This window comes from Nylanderia fulva, unplaced genomic scaffold (assembly GCF_048542155.1).
Source record: "Nylanderia fulva isolate GAGA-0341 unplaced genomic scaffold, ASM4854215v1 Scaffold12, whole genome shotgun sequence".
NCBI classification, from domain to species: Eukaryota; Metazoa; Arthropoda; class Insecta; order Hymenoptera; family Formicidae; genus Nylanderia; species Nylanderia fulva.
Window position 1 is genome coordinate 4,874,236 of NW_028189409.1, and position 18,045 is coordinate 4,892,280.

Sequence of the window (18,045 nt, forward strand, 5' to 3'; positions counted from 1 at the left end):
CAACATTTATTTATTAGCTGCTTTTTCCCTTCTTCCTTTCTACAATTTCTCATTATTTCTATATATACTAAAAAGTTTCGTCTTAACTTTTATTGTAAGTGTAGTAAATTTGCAATGAAACTCTTTTTATCAATTGATCTTTCGATCATTTTTTCTCCCATCTCTAAACTGTATTTTTTTATGCAAATAATATTCTTTTAAATTATGCAGAAATTCGAACAAACAGAAGAAAAATTTGTGTTTCTCTTGTTAAAAACGGTTCCCGTTAAAAATTTTGTGTTTAAATATTTAACACATTCATGTATTAATTTAACATATTGCTGTTATGTTAATTAAACTTAAATGTTGAATTATTAATATATGTTCTGTTTTATTACAGTGACAAGATCTGTTAAAATTTACAGAAAAAATGTTGATTTTTCTATTTATATAAGTGCGGATGATAACATCTAAAATTAAAATATTTTTAGTTAATTTTTACATTAAAGCTATGTTAATTTTACACCAAATTTATTTTAAATTATTTGAAGTTTTGCATTTATTTTGTTAAAATATTAACACAGTATTTGTCTCCATTTAATATATCTTTATATTTTATTAAATTAACACAACAATTTCTGTGGACCTTTTGAGACATGTGATATCTGTTCAATTTAACACACATTTTTCAACCGTGAACAAATAGATAAAAAATTCTATTTAAAAAAATCTGATCTTCTAACGCAATAATGCGACGCGCAAATAATAAATAGACACAAACAACAGCTATGATGAATGCGAGGAGACGATTGTTCAACAAAAATTGAAAACACCGAACCGAGCACAATGTGCTTTATATCGAACCAAAGGACGGTAAAGTTCCGAGTAGTTGCTACGGGCTTTTGTGAATTCTCCATTGTTAAATATCGGCAGGTGTCAAATGCACGAGCTATATCGTATAGCACGCATTACGTAAATTACTTGCGAGAGTCCCTTCGCTTCCTACATTGTTTCGAACGATAGATTTGTCTCATCCCTATCGAGAGACAGAGCGTTCTTGCTGCAAAACCGTTTCGCGACGCGGATGGCGTCATCCGCGATCGTAGCCTCGAAACTCGTCGGCAGTTGAGAAAATTCATGCTGCGCGAGAGAAGAGACCGTATCGCACTCTTGACATTTCGCTTTGCACAGTCGCTTTTGTCTGGTCGCGATGTAAACCACTCGTTATCGAGCTTTTTCTCTGCTCATTCCTCGCTTTGTAAAATCAGCGTTGACAGACGCTAAAGAGACGCTGCCGACTGCTGAAATGCCGTCGACTGAATAAAGTGTTTCTCTTATTTCGCGATTACTGCACGATTATTACTGCATTCTACATCATCAGTTTAGCATATAAATAATAAAATAATATAGTATAAGGTTTATTAAATTATTCGAGTTATCGCGCGACTGCTAAAAAAAATCTCGACTTATATTTCTTGTTTCGTTTGCGACAAGTTTTCTATCGCTATTTAATATATGTATGTTTTAAACAAATTCGCGATAATTAAACACGTTTATTGTCCAGTTTATTATTGATCTTGTCGTTATAATTATCTTTGTTCTAAATAATATTTTATAAATCAATATAATTTAAAAATTTAAGAAATTATTAATTATATATAAATTATTAATAATTGAATTTATATAAATAATAAAATATATACGTAACACTTTAATTAATTACGCATTAATCTGAGAAAAAAAACATAATTTCAAAAAGATTTTATTTTTAATGATAATATAAGTGCATGAATATACTTATTATATGTATTCGTATGTGAATATATTGTTATAATAATCAGCAGATTGTTATGTAATAACTACTATTTTTATTGTGCAGTGAAATTAAAATTTACGTAAAAAAATTTGCCTACAAAAGATAGTTTGATCATTCTATTTATACGACATAAAGTAGTATAGCATTGTATTAAGCAGACGACGTCTGACTTCATATGCAGTTTACTATTTTATGCATTAGAATGAGAAAAAAGTCTGAGTTTAATTATACTGAGAAAAAAGTATGATTTTTTAAAAAGATTTTCTTTTTTAATGATAATATAAGCAAATATATTGTATATATGTGTATGTGAATATATTGCTATAATAATCAGCAGATTGTTATGTAATAACTCCTACTTTTATCGCAAAGTGAATTATAATTTATATAAAAAAATTTGCCTGCGGCAAAAGATAGTTTGACAATTCTATTTATACGAAAGTAGTAGGTATAGCATTGTATTAGGCAGACGATGTCTGACTTTATATGCAGTTTACTACTTTGTGCATTAGAATAAGAAAAAAGTCTGAGTTTAATTATACTGAGAAAAAAGTATAATTTTAAAAAGATTTTCTTTTTTAATGATAATCTAAGCAAATATATTGTATGTATGTGTATGTGAATATATTGCTATAATAATCAGCAGATTGTTATGTAATAACTCCTACTTTTATCGCAAAGTGAATTATAGTTTATATAAAAAAATTTGCCTGCGGCAAAAGATAGTTTGACCATTCTATTTATACGAAAGTAGTAGGTATAGCATTAGGCAGACGATGTCTGACTTCATACGCAGCTTACTACTTACTTGCGCTATGTATACGATCAATATTTATCAATAAATCATGTTTTATTCTAAAGATTGCGTTAACATTAACGACTAAAGCAACGATGATAAAGACGACGATAACGATAAAAGTAATGATAACAATGATGACGACAATAGATTAATCATTAATAATAATAGATTAATAATTAATACTAATGTAATAATCTAATTAAATGTGATATTATATTAATCAAAAAGGTATCTTAATATCATTACTAAATAATTGTCACGTATCAATACTCGATGTAATTAATAGGTATATAAAAATTATGCAATTCTGTCAAATATCATTGATCAAGTATCGAGGCTGTTTAAAGGTCGACGTCAGGAATATATAACTTTTATGAAATGTCGTTATCAATCCATAATCCAACTCGTCGATGCATCAACAGCCCGGCGATATGCATAATACATAATCGTGTGTTGCGACACTGGTATGTAACCTTTTATAGAGGGTGAAATTGTCATACCCATACCATATCTCACCTCTGTGGTGCTTAAACAAGAATCGGTGAATAGGATTGCGCGAGACATCGAACGTTTCTAAAGGCACCGAAGTGATTTCAGGTGGACACAGATAAATACAAGCATAGACGGACAGGTGAGTATGATATCCCGAATGCGCGTGGCTGTGCATGTGCACAAGTAGTACAACAGTATCATAGTACCGACATATATACCGGGTGACAGGAGGACGTCGGTAACCCGTTCACGACTCGAGAGAATTGCAAATGTGTACCGACTGACGCAATGGGAGCTTTTCCGACAGCACAGCATCCCTTCCGAAAGCTTTCCAAGGGGAAAACAGTCAGGACTTACCGACGGTATGCGAAAGTTTACGGTATGCAACGGACTTACCTGCGAAAGAAAGGAAGGACCGCGCGAAAAATAAGAGACTGGAAATTTTTTCATGACCCATTGATGTACCGTCGATTATTATAGCGTATGATTCAACGAAATCATTGAAATTATTGTCGGTGTTTTTCAAACGCAGTATTCGATTTGGAGTAATGTGCTAAATTAGTGCACAAGGAAAATTTTCTCTTTGAATTTATCCTGAAAATCACGGTAATCGTGAGACAATATATGGTATTGAAAGAATTTTATAAGAGTTTCTCTGATTAATATTTATCACAATAAAAAATATTAATAGATATCACAATAAGCAATTAATATGATATACGATACATTGAAAAAATGGTTAACTTGGCACCTTTCAACTAAATTACTATTTTGTTAATTAAACATATATTAGTATTTAACTCAAATATACGTTTTATTAGATTTCATATGTTATATTTAATTTAAATATTTTTATACGTTTAGTTAATAAAATATTTAATTGAAAAGTTTAGTCGAGTTAAAAAATTTTTTTTCAGTGTAGATGTTAATATTTTACATAAAAATATCTTATTGTGATAATTTTACTATGTAAAATATTAATATTTACCACATTTACATAATAAATTTTACCATGTGTATAGTAAAATTGATCATATGTGATAGATATATTATTTTACATAGTAAAATATCTATTAATAATATATAAAATATGTTTGATTAATTTTATTAATATACATAGTAAAATTAAACATACGATGATATGATTATATATGATATATATAATAACAGATATATTAATATTTTACATAGTAGAATATCTATTAATAAGATATAAACTATATTCGATTAATTTTATTAATGTACATAGTAAAATTAATCGAACATCTTTTATATCTTATTGTGATAGATATTAATATATTTTATTGTGGTAAATATTTAATCAGAGAAACTCCTATAAAATTCTTCCAATACTACATTATTCCATGATTATCATGCTTTTCAGGATGAATTCTAAGCAAAAATTCTCTGTGTATAATTCACTATCGATAATGATTTGGTTTTATATTGATGTTGTAATATAAATTTGCGTGCACATGCGTGCGAATATGAATATATTGTGAATATTCGAATGTATTTATATATATACCGTTGTATCGCATATTTTTGTCCGTACGTCAATCTATAAATTAAAGTTTAAGAAGGCATTAACTTTTTTTCGCGTCTTCTCCCAAATGATTCGCATCTTTCGCGTATCATTAATTTTATCAATATAAAATGTTTCATTATTGCTGTCGTATGTAAGAATCGATATATCAAAGATACATAATATTGCATTATAAAATAATTAAAGTTGAGATTGTCCTAATTATTTGTACTATTTATAAGATAATTAAAATCATATTAATTGTAAATATGATTGTTAAGTTGCACTGTTAGTGCTAATTGAAAACCATTATAATTACTGAATAATCAGTAATTATGACCCATGAATAACATAAATTATAGTTCAAATAATTGTCCAACATGATTCATTATAATTCTTTTTATAAATTATCGTTTCCACATAAATTATAATATAACACATCTTCATAATCATTTCCATAATTTATGGAGCAACACTTGTAAATGTGTGATAATCGATTTTACTCACCAATCGATATATCGCCGCGTTGCATCATCGATTCGATTATCTCGATTACTTCGTTCCTTCCTGATTCTTTCTTTGCTCCAGACAATTATAGTATTTTTGGTTATACACATCCACTTGCGTATTATGTATTTTTGTGTATAAAATGTCTTTCACTAATTCAACACTTTTACGAAATTAATATTAAAAGATGCGTTATAATTGCGAATAATTGTACGGATTAATAGAGATACAAATTCGCTTGTTTAATTTAAGGCACTCCCGACACTTATTTACCGCGAAATAATTTATTTGGACGGGTAAAAAAAGACGCGAGAGATACGAAAACGCGCAATTGATACAATCTGCACTCGAAAAAGTCCTGAACGGTTATGGAAGATTTAGGGAAGGTTGGAGAGAGAAGGTAGGTGGAGTGGGGGAGCAGTGAGCGAGTCTCTTCCAGGAAAAGTCAGACCAGGCTAGTCACAATAATCCTTCGTGATCCAAACAGAGATAAGCGAGGAGCTCGAGCGACGCTTCCGAGCGTCTGAAACATAATCTTCACGACGAAACTTCAATAAAAATAATATGTCGACACGCAGCGAAAGTACGATGCACCGGCACACGGAAGACGAAACGCGACTAACTTCACTAAATTACTTGTTTCCCGCGCGTTACCATGACGACGAAATTTTCCGCGCGAAATTATTATTAAAATTGGCGGCAAATAATCGCTGTTCGAAATTAATAATATTAATATTAATATATATATATATATATATATATATATAAATATTAATATTAATATATATATATATATATATATATATATATATATATTAAATATTAATATATATATAATATATATATTAATATATATATATATATATTAATATTTAATATTAATTTATTAATTGATTCGGAATTTCGAACACTCGTTCGCGCAAATTACTTTTGACAGACCAAAAATACGAGAAATAATTAATCAGATAATTAATCTATTCGATTTTAAATCCAAATGCGATGTAACTGTTACAGAACATTGAGAAGGAATTAGATGGGAAAAAATAAAGAAATACGTCACACCGGATAAAAGCATTTTCTGCCAGGAAAAAAGAACCGGAACGCAAAAAATCCTGCGTTATACACAGCGATAATTCATTAATTCATGTTTCACGGTAATTAAAACTTTTGAATTCCGGCGCCGTTTTGGTAGATAAATCACGCACAATGTCACTTACGAATATACTGCGATTACGCGAACTAATTAATACACTAAGGCGACTACCTGTTGTACATTTCGACACTCGACACGTAACAGTCAAAAACATACGAAAAACGGAAAAAAGATACGACGCGATCACGCGTTTTAATACGACTGTTTGGTACGGAATACGAATTTGGCAGAGTGGAGTGGGGGAGAATGGGGAGTGGGAGGAGTGGGGGTGCGTCGGGGGAGGGGGAAGAGGGTGACATGCGTGCGCGTAAGGACATAAGGACACAACACATCTTTTGCGACGGAATAAAGTTGTAGAAATCTCGATCGAAATAATAGTTAAATAAGAATTATATTTTTCATAGCGCACACGCAAGAATATAACGACGCGATACATCGAAACGTGAAATCTAATTGTTAGAGTAGTTATGTTTTAAAGCAAATGCTTTATAAATATACATATTTTAAAAATCATATATCAAAGAATTATATTGAATATATGGAGATGTATATTTATATATATGTATTTATTCCATTTATACATATATATAAATTTATGTTGGCACTATATATGATATTTATGTTGGCAGAAAGCGCCACTGTAGAGCAGGGTTGTTAAGTTTAAAACATTTATGTTACCAACCCTGAATAATTTTTTGCGCGTATCGTAAAAATTCAATTTGCAAAATTCAATGCTTTAATAATTTATTGCATAACACAATATACCTAAATTATTCAATATTGAATCACAATTGTGCGTATTTTCTCTCCTCTCTTTTAATTAATATTTGTAATTCCACAAATAATATTTTAATTAAAACATATTATAAATTACTAAAATAACATTAGTATATTATCAATTAATTAAAATGTGTATCGAATTTGTACATCGCGATTAAGCCTTAATTACAATTTACATGTATTTCATCTCAATGGGTTTGTTCGTTTTAGTTGCACTATTGCACTGTTGCAATAAATTATAATAATGAAATAAATGTGTATATTTTTTTGCTCTAACTTATTACACTATAGTGTAGCAGTGCAGTTAAAATAACGAACAAATCCAGTATCATAAATAGTGCCAAAATATATTTATCATTTATATATAAAAATAATAATTTTACTATTTTATATATATATATATATAATCGTACGCGAAATATATTACTAAAACGTGTTACGTGCCGTACCTTTGTTTTTATATATATTTACTATATAGCATTATTTCTTCAGTAAAATAATTCTTATTTCGTGCTTTAATATTATTTCGCTTTAAGAAATAAAAATCGAGCGTTGAAAACGTCGCTCGAAAACGACATAAAGTTTCGCTTTTTCCGATTCCGAGAATTTGGTCTCGGGGTTTTTCCAAGAAAAAGTGCGCCTAGATGTGTAAGTGTGTCGAAAAAAGTCAGACACCAGGAACAAAAGAGACAGCGATATTCGGTAGCGAGTCTCTCTCTCTCTAGTCAGCCGACACAAGCAGCCAATCATAGGCAAGGACTATTTCTTTCTTCGTCTCTCCCTATGTCTTCTCCTGTCTTGTCGTCGCTCCAAGAGGGGGCGCATGGTGCCCCCGTTAGAAAAGGACAACCGTTCAAAAAGCTCTACGTCCTTTTCTCTCGAGTGGACATCTAATGTTCAAACTTTTTCACGGCAGTTAGTAATCGTAACGAGCAGCGCGCGGTCGTCGAATCTTCTTCGGGTGTTTCTCGCGTTTTATCCGTCGAAAGTCGAAAGTTTCGAGTGCCGAATCTTACAACGGGCGATTATTTCGGTATATGTATTCGTTATTATATTCATTAGTCCGCGCAGTCGCGACACGGGTTTCTCGATATCATTTATTCGCGACACTTTCCGAGACTGCAAATGGCGGAGTTGGAAAATTTCAGTCTCCCCGGAGCGCGAATGAATTACATCGCGTTGTAATGAAATATTATTGTTCATCGCAGTTAATATCGCGCAGGGTTTCTCGCGTCTTCCCGAAAGAAATACGCTCTAATTTTCGACATTCGTCGACGTGATTTCCTATCTTTCCCTCGTCCAGCCGATCCTTCCTAATTTTTCGGGATTATTGTAGATCGCATCGGCGCGAAATTAATTGAATAGCACTCGCTTCGCCATCTCTCGCATCGTTTTTATTGATCGAAAATTGATTTCCGCGCGTGAAGCAGCATTCGAAATGCCGACTCATAATTTTTCGCAGCGCCGAAATTACTTGCCGCCATATGCAATAACAAGTTTCCGCGGGAAATATTTCGTCGCCTTGGTAACGCGCGGGTAACAAGTAATAAGTATATTGGTACACCTGTGCCCTGTATTTTTTCTGTATTCGTCGTGCTTTCGTCGCGCGTCTAGAAGTGATTTTGATTAAAATATCGGATCGTTTGCGTTATCGTGAGAGTTTCGCGAGTGAAAATGCGCCGAATGATAAAACGGGCGATTATTTCGATGCGTTTATTAATCGCGATATATGTTTCTCGATACTTTTGATACTCGACATAATTCGGCTGCCGAGAGATTGCAAATGGCGGAATTCGAAAGTTTCAGTTTCCGCGGTTCGTGAAAGAATAATTAATGAATTCTCGTCGTTTTTCGCGATTAACGCGAGACTCTCTTTTATCTTTGTTTATATCGCGAAGATTTATTGTGCTCGCATTTTTCTTCTATTAAAAATCTTCTAAATTTACCGTAATCTTTTCCCATTAGAGCACGGAATTTTGCGTACAAACGAGTGTCGGGAGTGTCGAATTAAACAACGGGCGAATATTTCAGCGTGTCTAATCGCGAGTGTAACGCGTCTTTAAATATTCGGTAGTGAATTAATATGCGGTTCGCGAGTGAAAATTAGTGAATTAATAAAATAAGAATTAGTGAAATAAAAATTAGTGAATTAGTGAAATATGTCAATCAATGTGGATATACAACCAAATGGATATACAACCAAATGGATATACAACTAAAAATGCAGCGAAATATGCAACGACAACGCATCGACCGAGTGAGTCGATGATTCATTTTATTTACCTGATTGTTGATTTATTGGCTACGAGTTCGAATTATTTGATAAATGAGATTGCGAGGGTCTCTGTTTTTTTTTTATATAGGATTTTTGATATTACAAGTTTTTATACTATTTAAATTTTTATTATTATATATTATATTTTTTATTCTTATAAAATACGTTCGTGATATATATATACGCGATTGTATATACGATAGATTTTGATTATTTTTATATTTAATTAAAAATAAATATATTTTTTCGATAAAAATTTTTGAATGAATAGTTAAGAAATATAAATTTGAAAATAATTTATTATTATTTTCGATAATAAATTACCAATTTTTTCACCTAATCTATCTACTAAATCAAAATAATAATCAGAATAACGAGAATTATTGAATTCCTAATTAATAATACACCAATATTTAAATATATCGTCAATTGAATATCGCCATAAAAAATTGCTAGATAATCAGCAACTTGCGCGTGAAGAATTTTAAAAATTTTGTTTGAAAGCCGAAATTCGCACGCTCTGCGCGCTTCTAAGAAAACTTTGCAAAGTTATGTACGTTATTACTGATTCATAATCTTGATGCGTAATTAATTCAGTAAAATGCATAATACGTAATCGCGGTACATAAGAACGAAGGTGTCATACCCACCTGTTGGTGCTTAATAAGAAATAAAGATTGCGCGAGGGAGATATAAAATATTTGTAAGAGCATCGGTCGAATATAGACATGAATATATAAGACAGAGGCGTGAGTAGTCGTGTTTCAGATTACGCGTCCGCGAGTAGTAAGACATTAACATAATACCGACGTATATACCGGGTGACGCGAGTGCGTCGGTAACTCGTTCACAAACGGATTCTCCTTTGCGTTCACGTTTATACCGACGCTGCTACGGTAAGGAAGCTTCTTCGTAGAACGACATCACAGCACCGGAACCGGAAATCTTTCGAGGAGAAAAAGCTATGACTTACCGACGATTTGTGAAAGCTTTGCTTACGCTGTGCAATGCACTTACCTACAAAAGAAAGAAAAAGACTCATTAAAAACAAAGTTTTTTATTACAATATACCGTCGATTGCGGTATATAATTTAGCGAGGCGATTAAAATTATTAGTTTCAAAGTAATGTGCACTGAAAAACAATTTGTTAATTCGACTAAACCTTTCGATTAAATATTATTTTTTTAATTGGATATATAAAAATATTTAAATTAAATATATTAAATCTAACAAAACGTATAAATATTTGACTTAAATACTAATATATGTTCAATTAACAAAATAGTAATTTAGTCGAAAAGTTTAGTCAAGTTAACAAATTTGTTTTCAGTGTGTGCTATAAATTTGCAGCCTCGCCTTTAAATTTTTTTATATGTATATATATATGCATACGTTTTTTTACACTTTTCTACATTATATAAAATGCCGACACAAAATAAATAAAATTAAAAAATTAAAATTCAGAACAAAGATATCGAATTTTTTGAAAATAATATTTAATTTTAAATATTTTAATGCTTGTTTCAATAACGTATTAATATTTAGATAACAAAATTTTAAAAAATGACAGTTTTACTTGAATAAAAATTGTTACTTGAAAGAGAAAATGTAAAGTATATAAATAATATGAAATTATTGTGTAACAGAGCCGTGTGTATTATTTGTGCCTCGAAAATGTATGTGTATTTTAAAAATAATAGTTAAAAAAACTATTAATCAAAAATTTAAAAAATATTTTTACGTAAATTGCAGTAACTACTTATTGATTGAATATTATTGATTGATTAGATAGGGCTCATTTAATTATAGAAACAGAATAAAATTGTGTCTTTTTTAATAAATAAAAATATTTTCAAAAAAGAAAGAATAAGTTTTTAATTTAAATAATGTAACATGAATCTACTAGATACTGTACAAATTAATAAGAAATACATATTTCACATCAGTCGACTCTGTACGTAGGTAAATAACAAAACATGCTAAAATGTTTTTAATTATACTAGTTTTTACTCAGTTTTCATGCATCCTAAAGTATCATTCATGCTATGCGCGAATTCTACAAACTACTAGACTAGATATAAGATATCGCATACGAATTTAACCAAAGGTCAGAGTAGAGAAATGTTTCTAACCTTAAGGTTTTCTCTAAATTTAAATCAGTGACAGCTCACAGTTCAGTGTTTCTCAATTTTCACTATGATTAAAAAGAGAATCGGTGTATATATTTATTTGCAATTTTTTTCATGGCATCTTACATGATGTATAGAAGAGCGTGAAGAAAAAATGTGCTTTTATACTGCAGAAGTTGAGTAACACTGATCCATAACTTCAAAGGTCGACCCTGGCACTACCTACTTTTTTCTATATAACTCACTTAGCGCGAATGAGGCGATTACACTACATATAGGCTTTTCTGCGTGCACCGAGGTCTTTTAATTATATCGCTGCACATCCGCATGTAATATAGGCGAGTACATTAGGCTAATAAGATGCGATCTACGATCTTCTCGTCAAAGGCGTTAACGTTTCATGCGAATGTCAAATAACTTCCGCGTGACAAACGAGATAATATCAAATGAGACAAATAAATACGAAATCAATTCTAGATTCACAGATAAACGCATATAAGCGGATTACTCGAATCGCGTTACGTTCAGCGAACGATTGCTTTAAGACAATTGCCCATACAGCTTAATTGATTTTGCAAAGACTATGATCTATGCGCTAATAAGAGCGGCGAATTACGGCTTTCTATATAGAGCTTGAGATCTAATCTAACGGCGCCTAAACTATGTATATTGTAACAAACGATCCAAGCTTTTTCTTAACTTTAAAGATACCTGCGACCGTCGATCCGCGATGCGCTTGTTTAATAGAAAAAAAACAAGAAGTACACGTTATACACGGCGGAAAAAGTGTAAGAGAATCAAATATCGCTGAATCGTCTACAAACAATTTTCGAATATCGTGTAATTAATTAAATATTGAAGTGCGATTGATATAATTATGTAGATTTTGTAGATTATTATATCATTATAGTATTTGATTACACATTCAATCGTATTAATATTCATTTATTACATTTGCTATTAATTTATTATTTAATGTAATTTCTTATAAGAGAAGGACCATTAATCTCCGTTATATTTTTGGACGATCAAATTGATATTTTATTGACGTTTATTGCTAGCAAATTAAATACAATTGAGACACGATAATCACGGGTACTTTTAAGACACACGTGATCGTAAAATTAACAATTAGCATCTGATAGCAAGATGCAAAATGCGAGGTATTCACTATATTGTGTCTGTTATATAGGCCTAGCAACAGGTGGGCTGTTATCCTTTAGGCCAGTCCAATACTTGCTTTCTGTATGTAATCCGTGAATAGAGGAAGTCATTTGAAACTACCGCGATTCGTCAATAATGAACGATGAGGGAGTAATTCTCCAGAGGGAACTTTCTCGTCGCGATAGAACGCGCTCGTAATATATAGTCACGAGATAAATCGTAGCCAATAATTCAACTTTCGCAAATAAAAACTGAACATAATATCGAATTAACTATTTTAATTGTGCAGAGAAAATTGAAATTTAAAACTCGATTAAATGAATCTAGAAATAATCGATTAGCTATCATATTTCACACAAGGATTTTTTGATTGTAGAAATTAAATAAAGCAATTGTAATTATTAATAATTAGATACAAAGAAAATAGATGTCTCACATATTCACATTTATTTAATATAATGTATTTATACAAAAAGTAAATTTAGAATAATAATAAAAAATAAATTTCTAAAATATTTATTTAAAAGTTTGTTCGAAATTGTGTTCAGAGAAACTGCTTGATAAAATCGAAATATATATTTTGAAATGAATTTCGTATATGGGATAAAGTATACTGATAAAAAGTATACTGAGATAAAAAAAAAGCATAATAACGTTAAGTATTATTCTTGGATCTGTATATACATATACGTAATAGTACCCTCCGTCATTTTTCACGTTAACGATTTAGCGAGATACGTGCGACTGTCCTTTGCCATTGCGATCGAAGTAGAATTTGGCGCGATATAGCATTACCGAGGTAGATATCTCTTAGATCATAACGCAAACAAATTACTGTCCATTATTGATATTAACACTATGCGACGACAATATCGCGTTATAGCGGCACACTCTGCAGAGCGGAAGCCCCTTGCGTATGCCATAAATTAACATCGAAACTTGGCTGAACGAGAGCCAACCTTGCCGCTTAACAAATGTGTCTTAGTCGCCCTTTTACAACCTTTTCCATTTAAAGGTTGCCAAGATTTTATATAGTACGCTATAAATAATGCATTTGCTATAATACATACCTCAATAATGCAATTATTTATTATTATTAATTGTTTTGAAATACTTTACTGATTGACAATGATAAATGGGGTGGGAAATATAAAATATAAACTTTCCAACACATACACGGAAAAAAATTAACTACTATCCCTATATTACATATAAAATTTAGTTATCATGCCTAAATTTTAGCTATGATAGCTAATGTTTTTTTAGAATTCTTCATTAAACTACAGTTAAAAAATATTAATTATCATCACTACAATTTAATCATGATAATTAAATTTCACGTTGTCATATAGGGACAGCTAAAATTTAGCTGTGGTATCTAATTTTATTTTTGTGTATATTTTATATTTGAATACATTTGAAAAAGAGAGAGACTTTTTGTGTCAGATTGGCATCTTGATATTACGATAGCATGACATATGATAATATTTTCTAAGATAATATTCTTTCTACGCCATAAAACACAAAGTATCTCACGACAAAATACGTTATTGAACATGTTTTTCAAATAAAATGTAAAATTATATTATGTATATATATATATATATATATATATATATATATATATATAATTATACCGTCAGCCCAATAGAATTATAAATTTGTACGATGAGGAAAAACGATTTACATTTTCGTTTACGTGTTTAATTAACCGTTTAATTAAACGTCCCGCCCGACAATGAGACGAAAGATGTTTAGAAGTCTGCATCTGTTGTCGCGCGAAGCTGTCGAGATCGTTAAAGAGACGACGCGAAGGTCATGTCCCGGATTGCCACGTATACGAGAATCCCATCGGCCCTACGGGTGCCTGGGAAACGGGAGGAAATATATATATATATATATATATAATTCTCTCTCTTTCTCTCTCGTCGTCCTTCGCGCACATTTACTTGCTTTTCTACGATGTGATACGACGACTGGTAAACGCCCACCGGTCGAAAGAAATAGTTGACTATCGACTATACCCGCCCTTTGATATGAAAGTCGCACGGGTATGAAGACTCGACGTTTTTCAATTTTCTTCAAAGCGAGAATCGAGCACGGCCAGTTTAGTTGCATTTTTATGAAAAACGCTCAATCTGTCTTGACTTACGCAATATCGCGCGAATCTTCTTGCGATGCGAATATTCTTATATTCTAATATTCTTGTTACAAAGACAATACGATAGCAACGAAAGTTATGCTTTTATTTGCAACTTCCAACTTATTGATTATGAATTCATCCCCCTTATTATTCGAATGCGTATACCGTAAGATTTTATTGCAGATTTTATTCGAAAATATCCATGTATACTTTGTTCGTATGTTCCACGCATCTTTGAATTTTCTTCTTGAACTACAATTCTTTTTTCACATTTTTTCAAAATGTGATATTCAACTATATAACTTGTAATTTTACAAAACAATAATTTTACTGATGGATAGAATTCTTTGATGAATCGATGTTTTTTAATGAAAATATCTGTGATGAAAATTGATGAAAATATTTCATTAAATATATAATTTTCCAATAATAATCAAAGTAATGAAATTTTCGAATAAGTAATCGAGATAAATAATCGTATCAACAAGAGAAAAATTGATCGATCAGAGTCTATCCATCATTAAAATTAGAATCATAAATTATTGGATATTTTTAATATCATACCCCATAGAATGCAAAATCTTGAACTTTTAAATCTATTTTTTTTAATAACACTATTATGCCCTTTTTGGTGTGAGATTTTTTTGAGCAATTAAACGAGGGACGGCAATTTGATCGGATTACTGATCGAATAGGTCACATTTTTATCACTCTTAACTGAATCCGAAGAGGACGTGATAAATCTGCGAATCGACACGCGATAGGAAACTCGAGCTTGTTCGTGTTGGTTTAATACGGTCACGCTTCGTCGCGCTTTTCTCGCCTCTTAAAAACGGACACACATTCTACTTCTTGCGAGGATAAAAGACAATGTGCTGCCTGAAGCGCTAAATAAACGGAGACCTTTTAAAAGCATGTTCGTTCGACAATCGAAATTCGAGAATGTTTAAACGTAATGATCGAATTACGCGATTCCGAGAACGGCTGTTATCCGAATGTAACTTTAGCGAGAAAAAGATAACATCTCGATTACATTCGATACTATCGATTGTTCATTTGTGATGCGTAATCGCAACAATTTATTTTTAAAAAATCAAAACAATTGCTTCTTTCTGCGGATTCTATTTTTCGTAAAATTACACTCTGTTGATTTCAATCTTCATTTGAATCAATCGCATTTGCGAGAGGGCTTGAATTTTGCCTGAATTTAGACGCCACTACTAGGCAGAAGGAAATTCATAAATATTAATGTACCGTACGATACGTCGCATCGATCTCGGCCCGCGCTCGTTCAATCAAGCCGTTGATTAAAATGAAATTCCGTAGAATAGCTATCCTCCACAAAGCCTATGTATTAGACCTACAAAATGCGTCGAAAATAGCAGCATCCGTATTTACGCTATTCAAAATATTATCTTGCAAAATAATCGAGAAAGTCTGAATAGTGTGATAAATAAGAAGCAAATAAAAAAATAAATATACACACAATTTTTTTTAGAGTTTTTAACTTGAAGTTGATATTAGCTTGCTTCTGTCATCAAATTATCACGAATAAATAAACACAGAGAATATTCTTGACTCTGCTATTCTTTCGAAATCTGCAAAGTTATTAACTTTTACTTCCTAATTTTTGTAATAATTGGCCGCGTTTTAAAAGACCAATCCCAATCGCGAATCCAAATTCCGAGATAACAAGAGATAATTTTCAATCTCTCTCTCTCTCTCTCTTCACGGACGTCTCTCAAAATTGGTCTTTCGGCGAGACGGCGCCGGCGGCGATGATCAGCCATTGGCGGCTGAAAAAAAAATACGGATGTACGATAAGGGAATCTCGACTCACCCGGCGCATCACGCGAAGGGAAAACGAGGATGTCTTCATTTTGGTGGTAATTCTGGCAGGTTGCTACGAGAAGTTTCGAGATCGGGACAGTCTCCTGGGATGGCCTCCTTCCTCCGCCAGCGTCGCCGTCGTCGCCAACGCCGCAGCCCTTGGATGGCGAGAGAGTGCTCCGATACTGTAAACTGTTCTCCCGCGTTAGCCGTTTCCGCCCGTATTTATTCCACCCTTGTTGTCGGATGACCCGCCGTTCGTTTCGCGCGACCCGGATGCCGACTAGAGTCGAAACAGCTGGCGATCTCGGCTCGCGAATTCGCGGCGGGACGGAAGGGTCGTTCTCTCTCAGGGGTGGCTGGAAGGCTACAACTACAGGTGGTCGCGCGTTGTTGACTAAATCTTCGCGCCGATCGTATCTGCCCGCTTCTCTCTCTCTCTTCCGCGCGCGCGCTTCCTCTACCCTTCCTCTCCTTGTCGACACTTTTCGCTCCACCACCCGCACCCGCCGCACTTTATCCCAGTCGATTCCCCAGCAACGCGCATACCCACGCACTCTCACACGTGCGACACGAGCGCACGCGCGCTCCTACGCGAGTTCCCTTTTTCACGCGATTTTCTTCCCTCATTTCTTTCATTCTTTCTTCCTTCCTTCGTTCGAGGGAAAATCTTAAATTGAGAAAAAAATGCGGGGTTTCTCTCGCCGCTCAATTATATCATCTGTAAAATTGTAATACATATATCTGTGTGAATGGTGCGAAGCAATATATGGAATAAATTAATCGATGGCTGATCGATTGCGGTCTGACTTATCGATGACTGAATCTTGATGTCGCATACATGTGTTTGAGGGCTGGATGGGAAAGGGCGGACGAGGTATACAGCTATATATGGGTTATATGATAGGGGAACCACCCGATGTTGCGCTCGCGCATACTCGTCGCGATGCCATCTTGCCACGCCGAGAATCGCGCCCCTCGTTCAAGGCCGCGGGACTTTATAGTGAAGCCGCGCGTCGATATTTCATTCGTCGCTCGATGGGTGGAGACGCGCGGAAATAGTTGCAAACGTTTTATGTCACTCTATATAACCCACCTTTGTACAGCACTCGATTAAATGATATATAGTCAGTTGAGTGTCACACGAGTGTGTGATCTATTTTTGCGCGACCTACTATTTTAGATTGATGTATACTAAATTATTTTTTGCAATATATATCTGTACGATCACGTTTCTATTGTTATAATTTGTTATTTGATGAGCAAAAGCTAAAAAACAACTAGTATTTCTTGAAAGTATTTTTCATAATTCTAATATTCTTAATTGAGATCTGTAAATTTATATATGTATATATATATATATATATATATATATATATTTATATGTTTATATTTATTTACTTATTCATAATATTATCAAAACAATAAATTATGTATAATTAATATTGAAAC

At 32.5% G+C, this 18,045-nt stretch overlaps 2 protein-coding genes across 2 annotated transcripts in view; one reads left to right on the forward strand and one right to left on the reverse strand.

Moving 5' to 3' along the window:
- Window positions 1-17,010, reverse strand: part of LOC114935284 (neo-calmodulin) — a 56,165-nt gene extending 39,155 nt beyond the window's left edge. The window contains exon 1 of the mRNA XM_029308087.2: window positions 16,604-17,010. Within this exon, the coding sequence (XP_029163920.1) occupies window positions 16,604-16,642 (39 nt within the window). The 5' untranslated portion in view covers window positions 16,643-17,010. The remainder of the gene's footprint in view (window positions 1-16,603) is intronic.
- Pym (partner of Y14 and mago) overlaps window positions 9,224-18,045 on the forward strand; it is a 144,863-nt gene continuing 136,041 nt past the window's right edge. Inside the window, exon 1 of the mRNA XM_029308081.2 lies at window positions 9,224-9,308. Coding sequence (XP_029163914.1) covers window positions 9,239-9,308 — 70 coding nt within the window. The 5' untranslated portion in view covers window positions 9,224-9,238. The remainder of the gene's footprint in view (window positions 9,309-18,045) is intronic.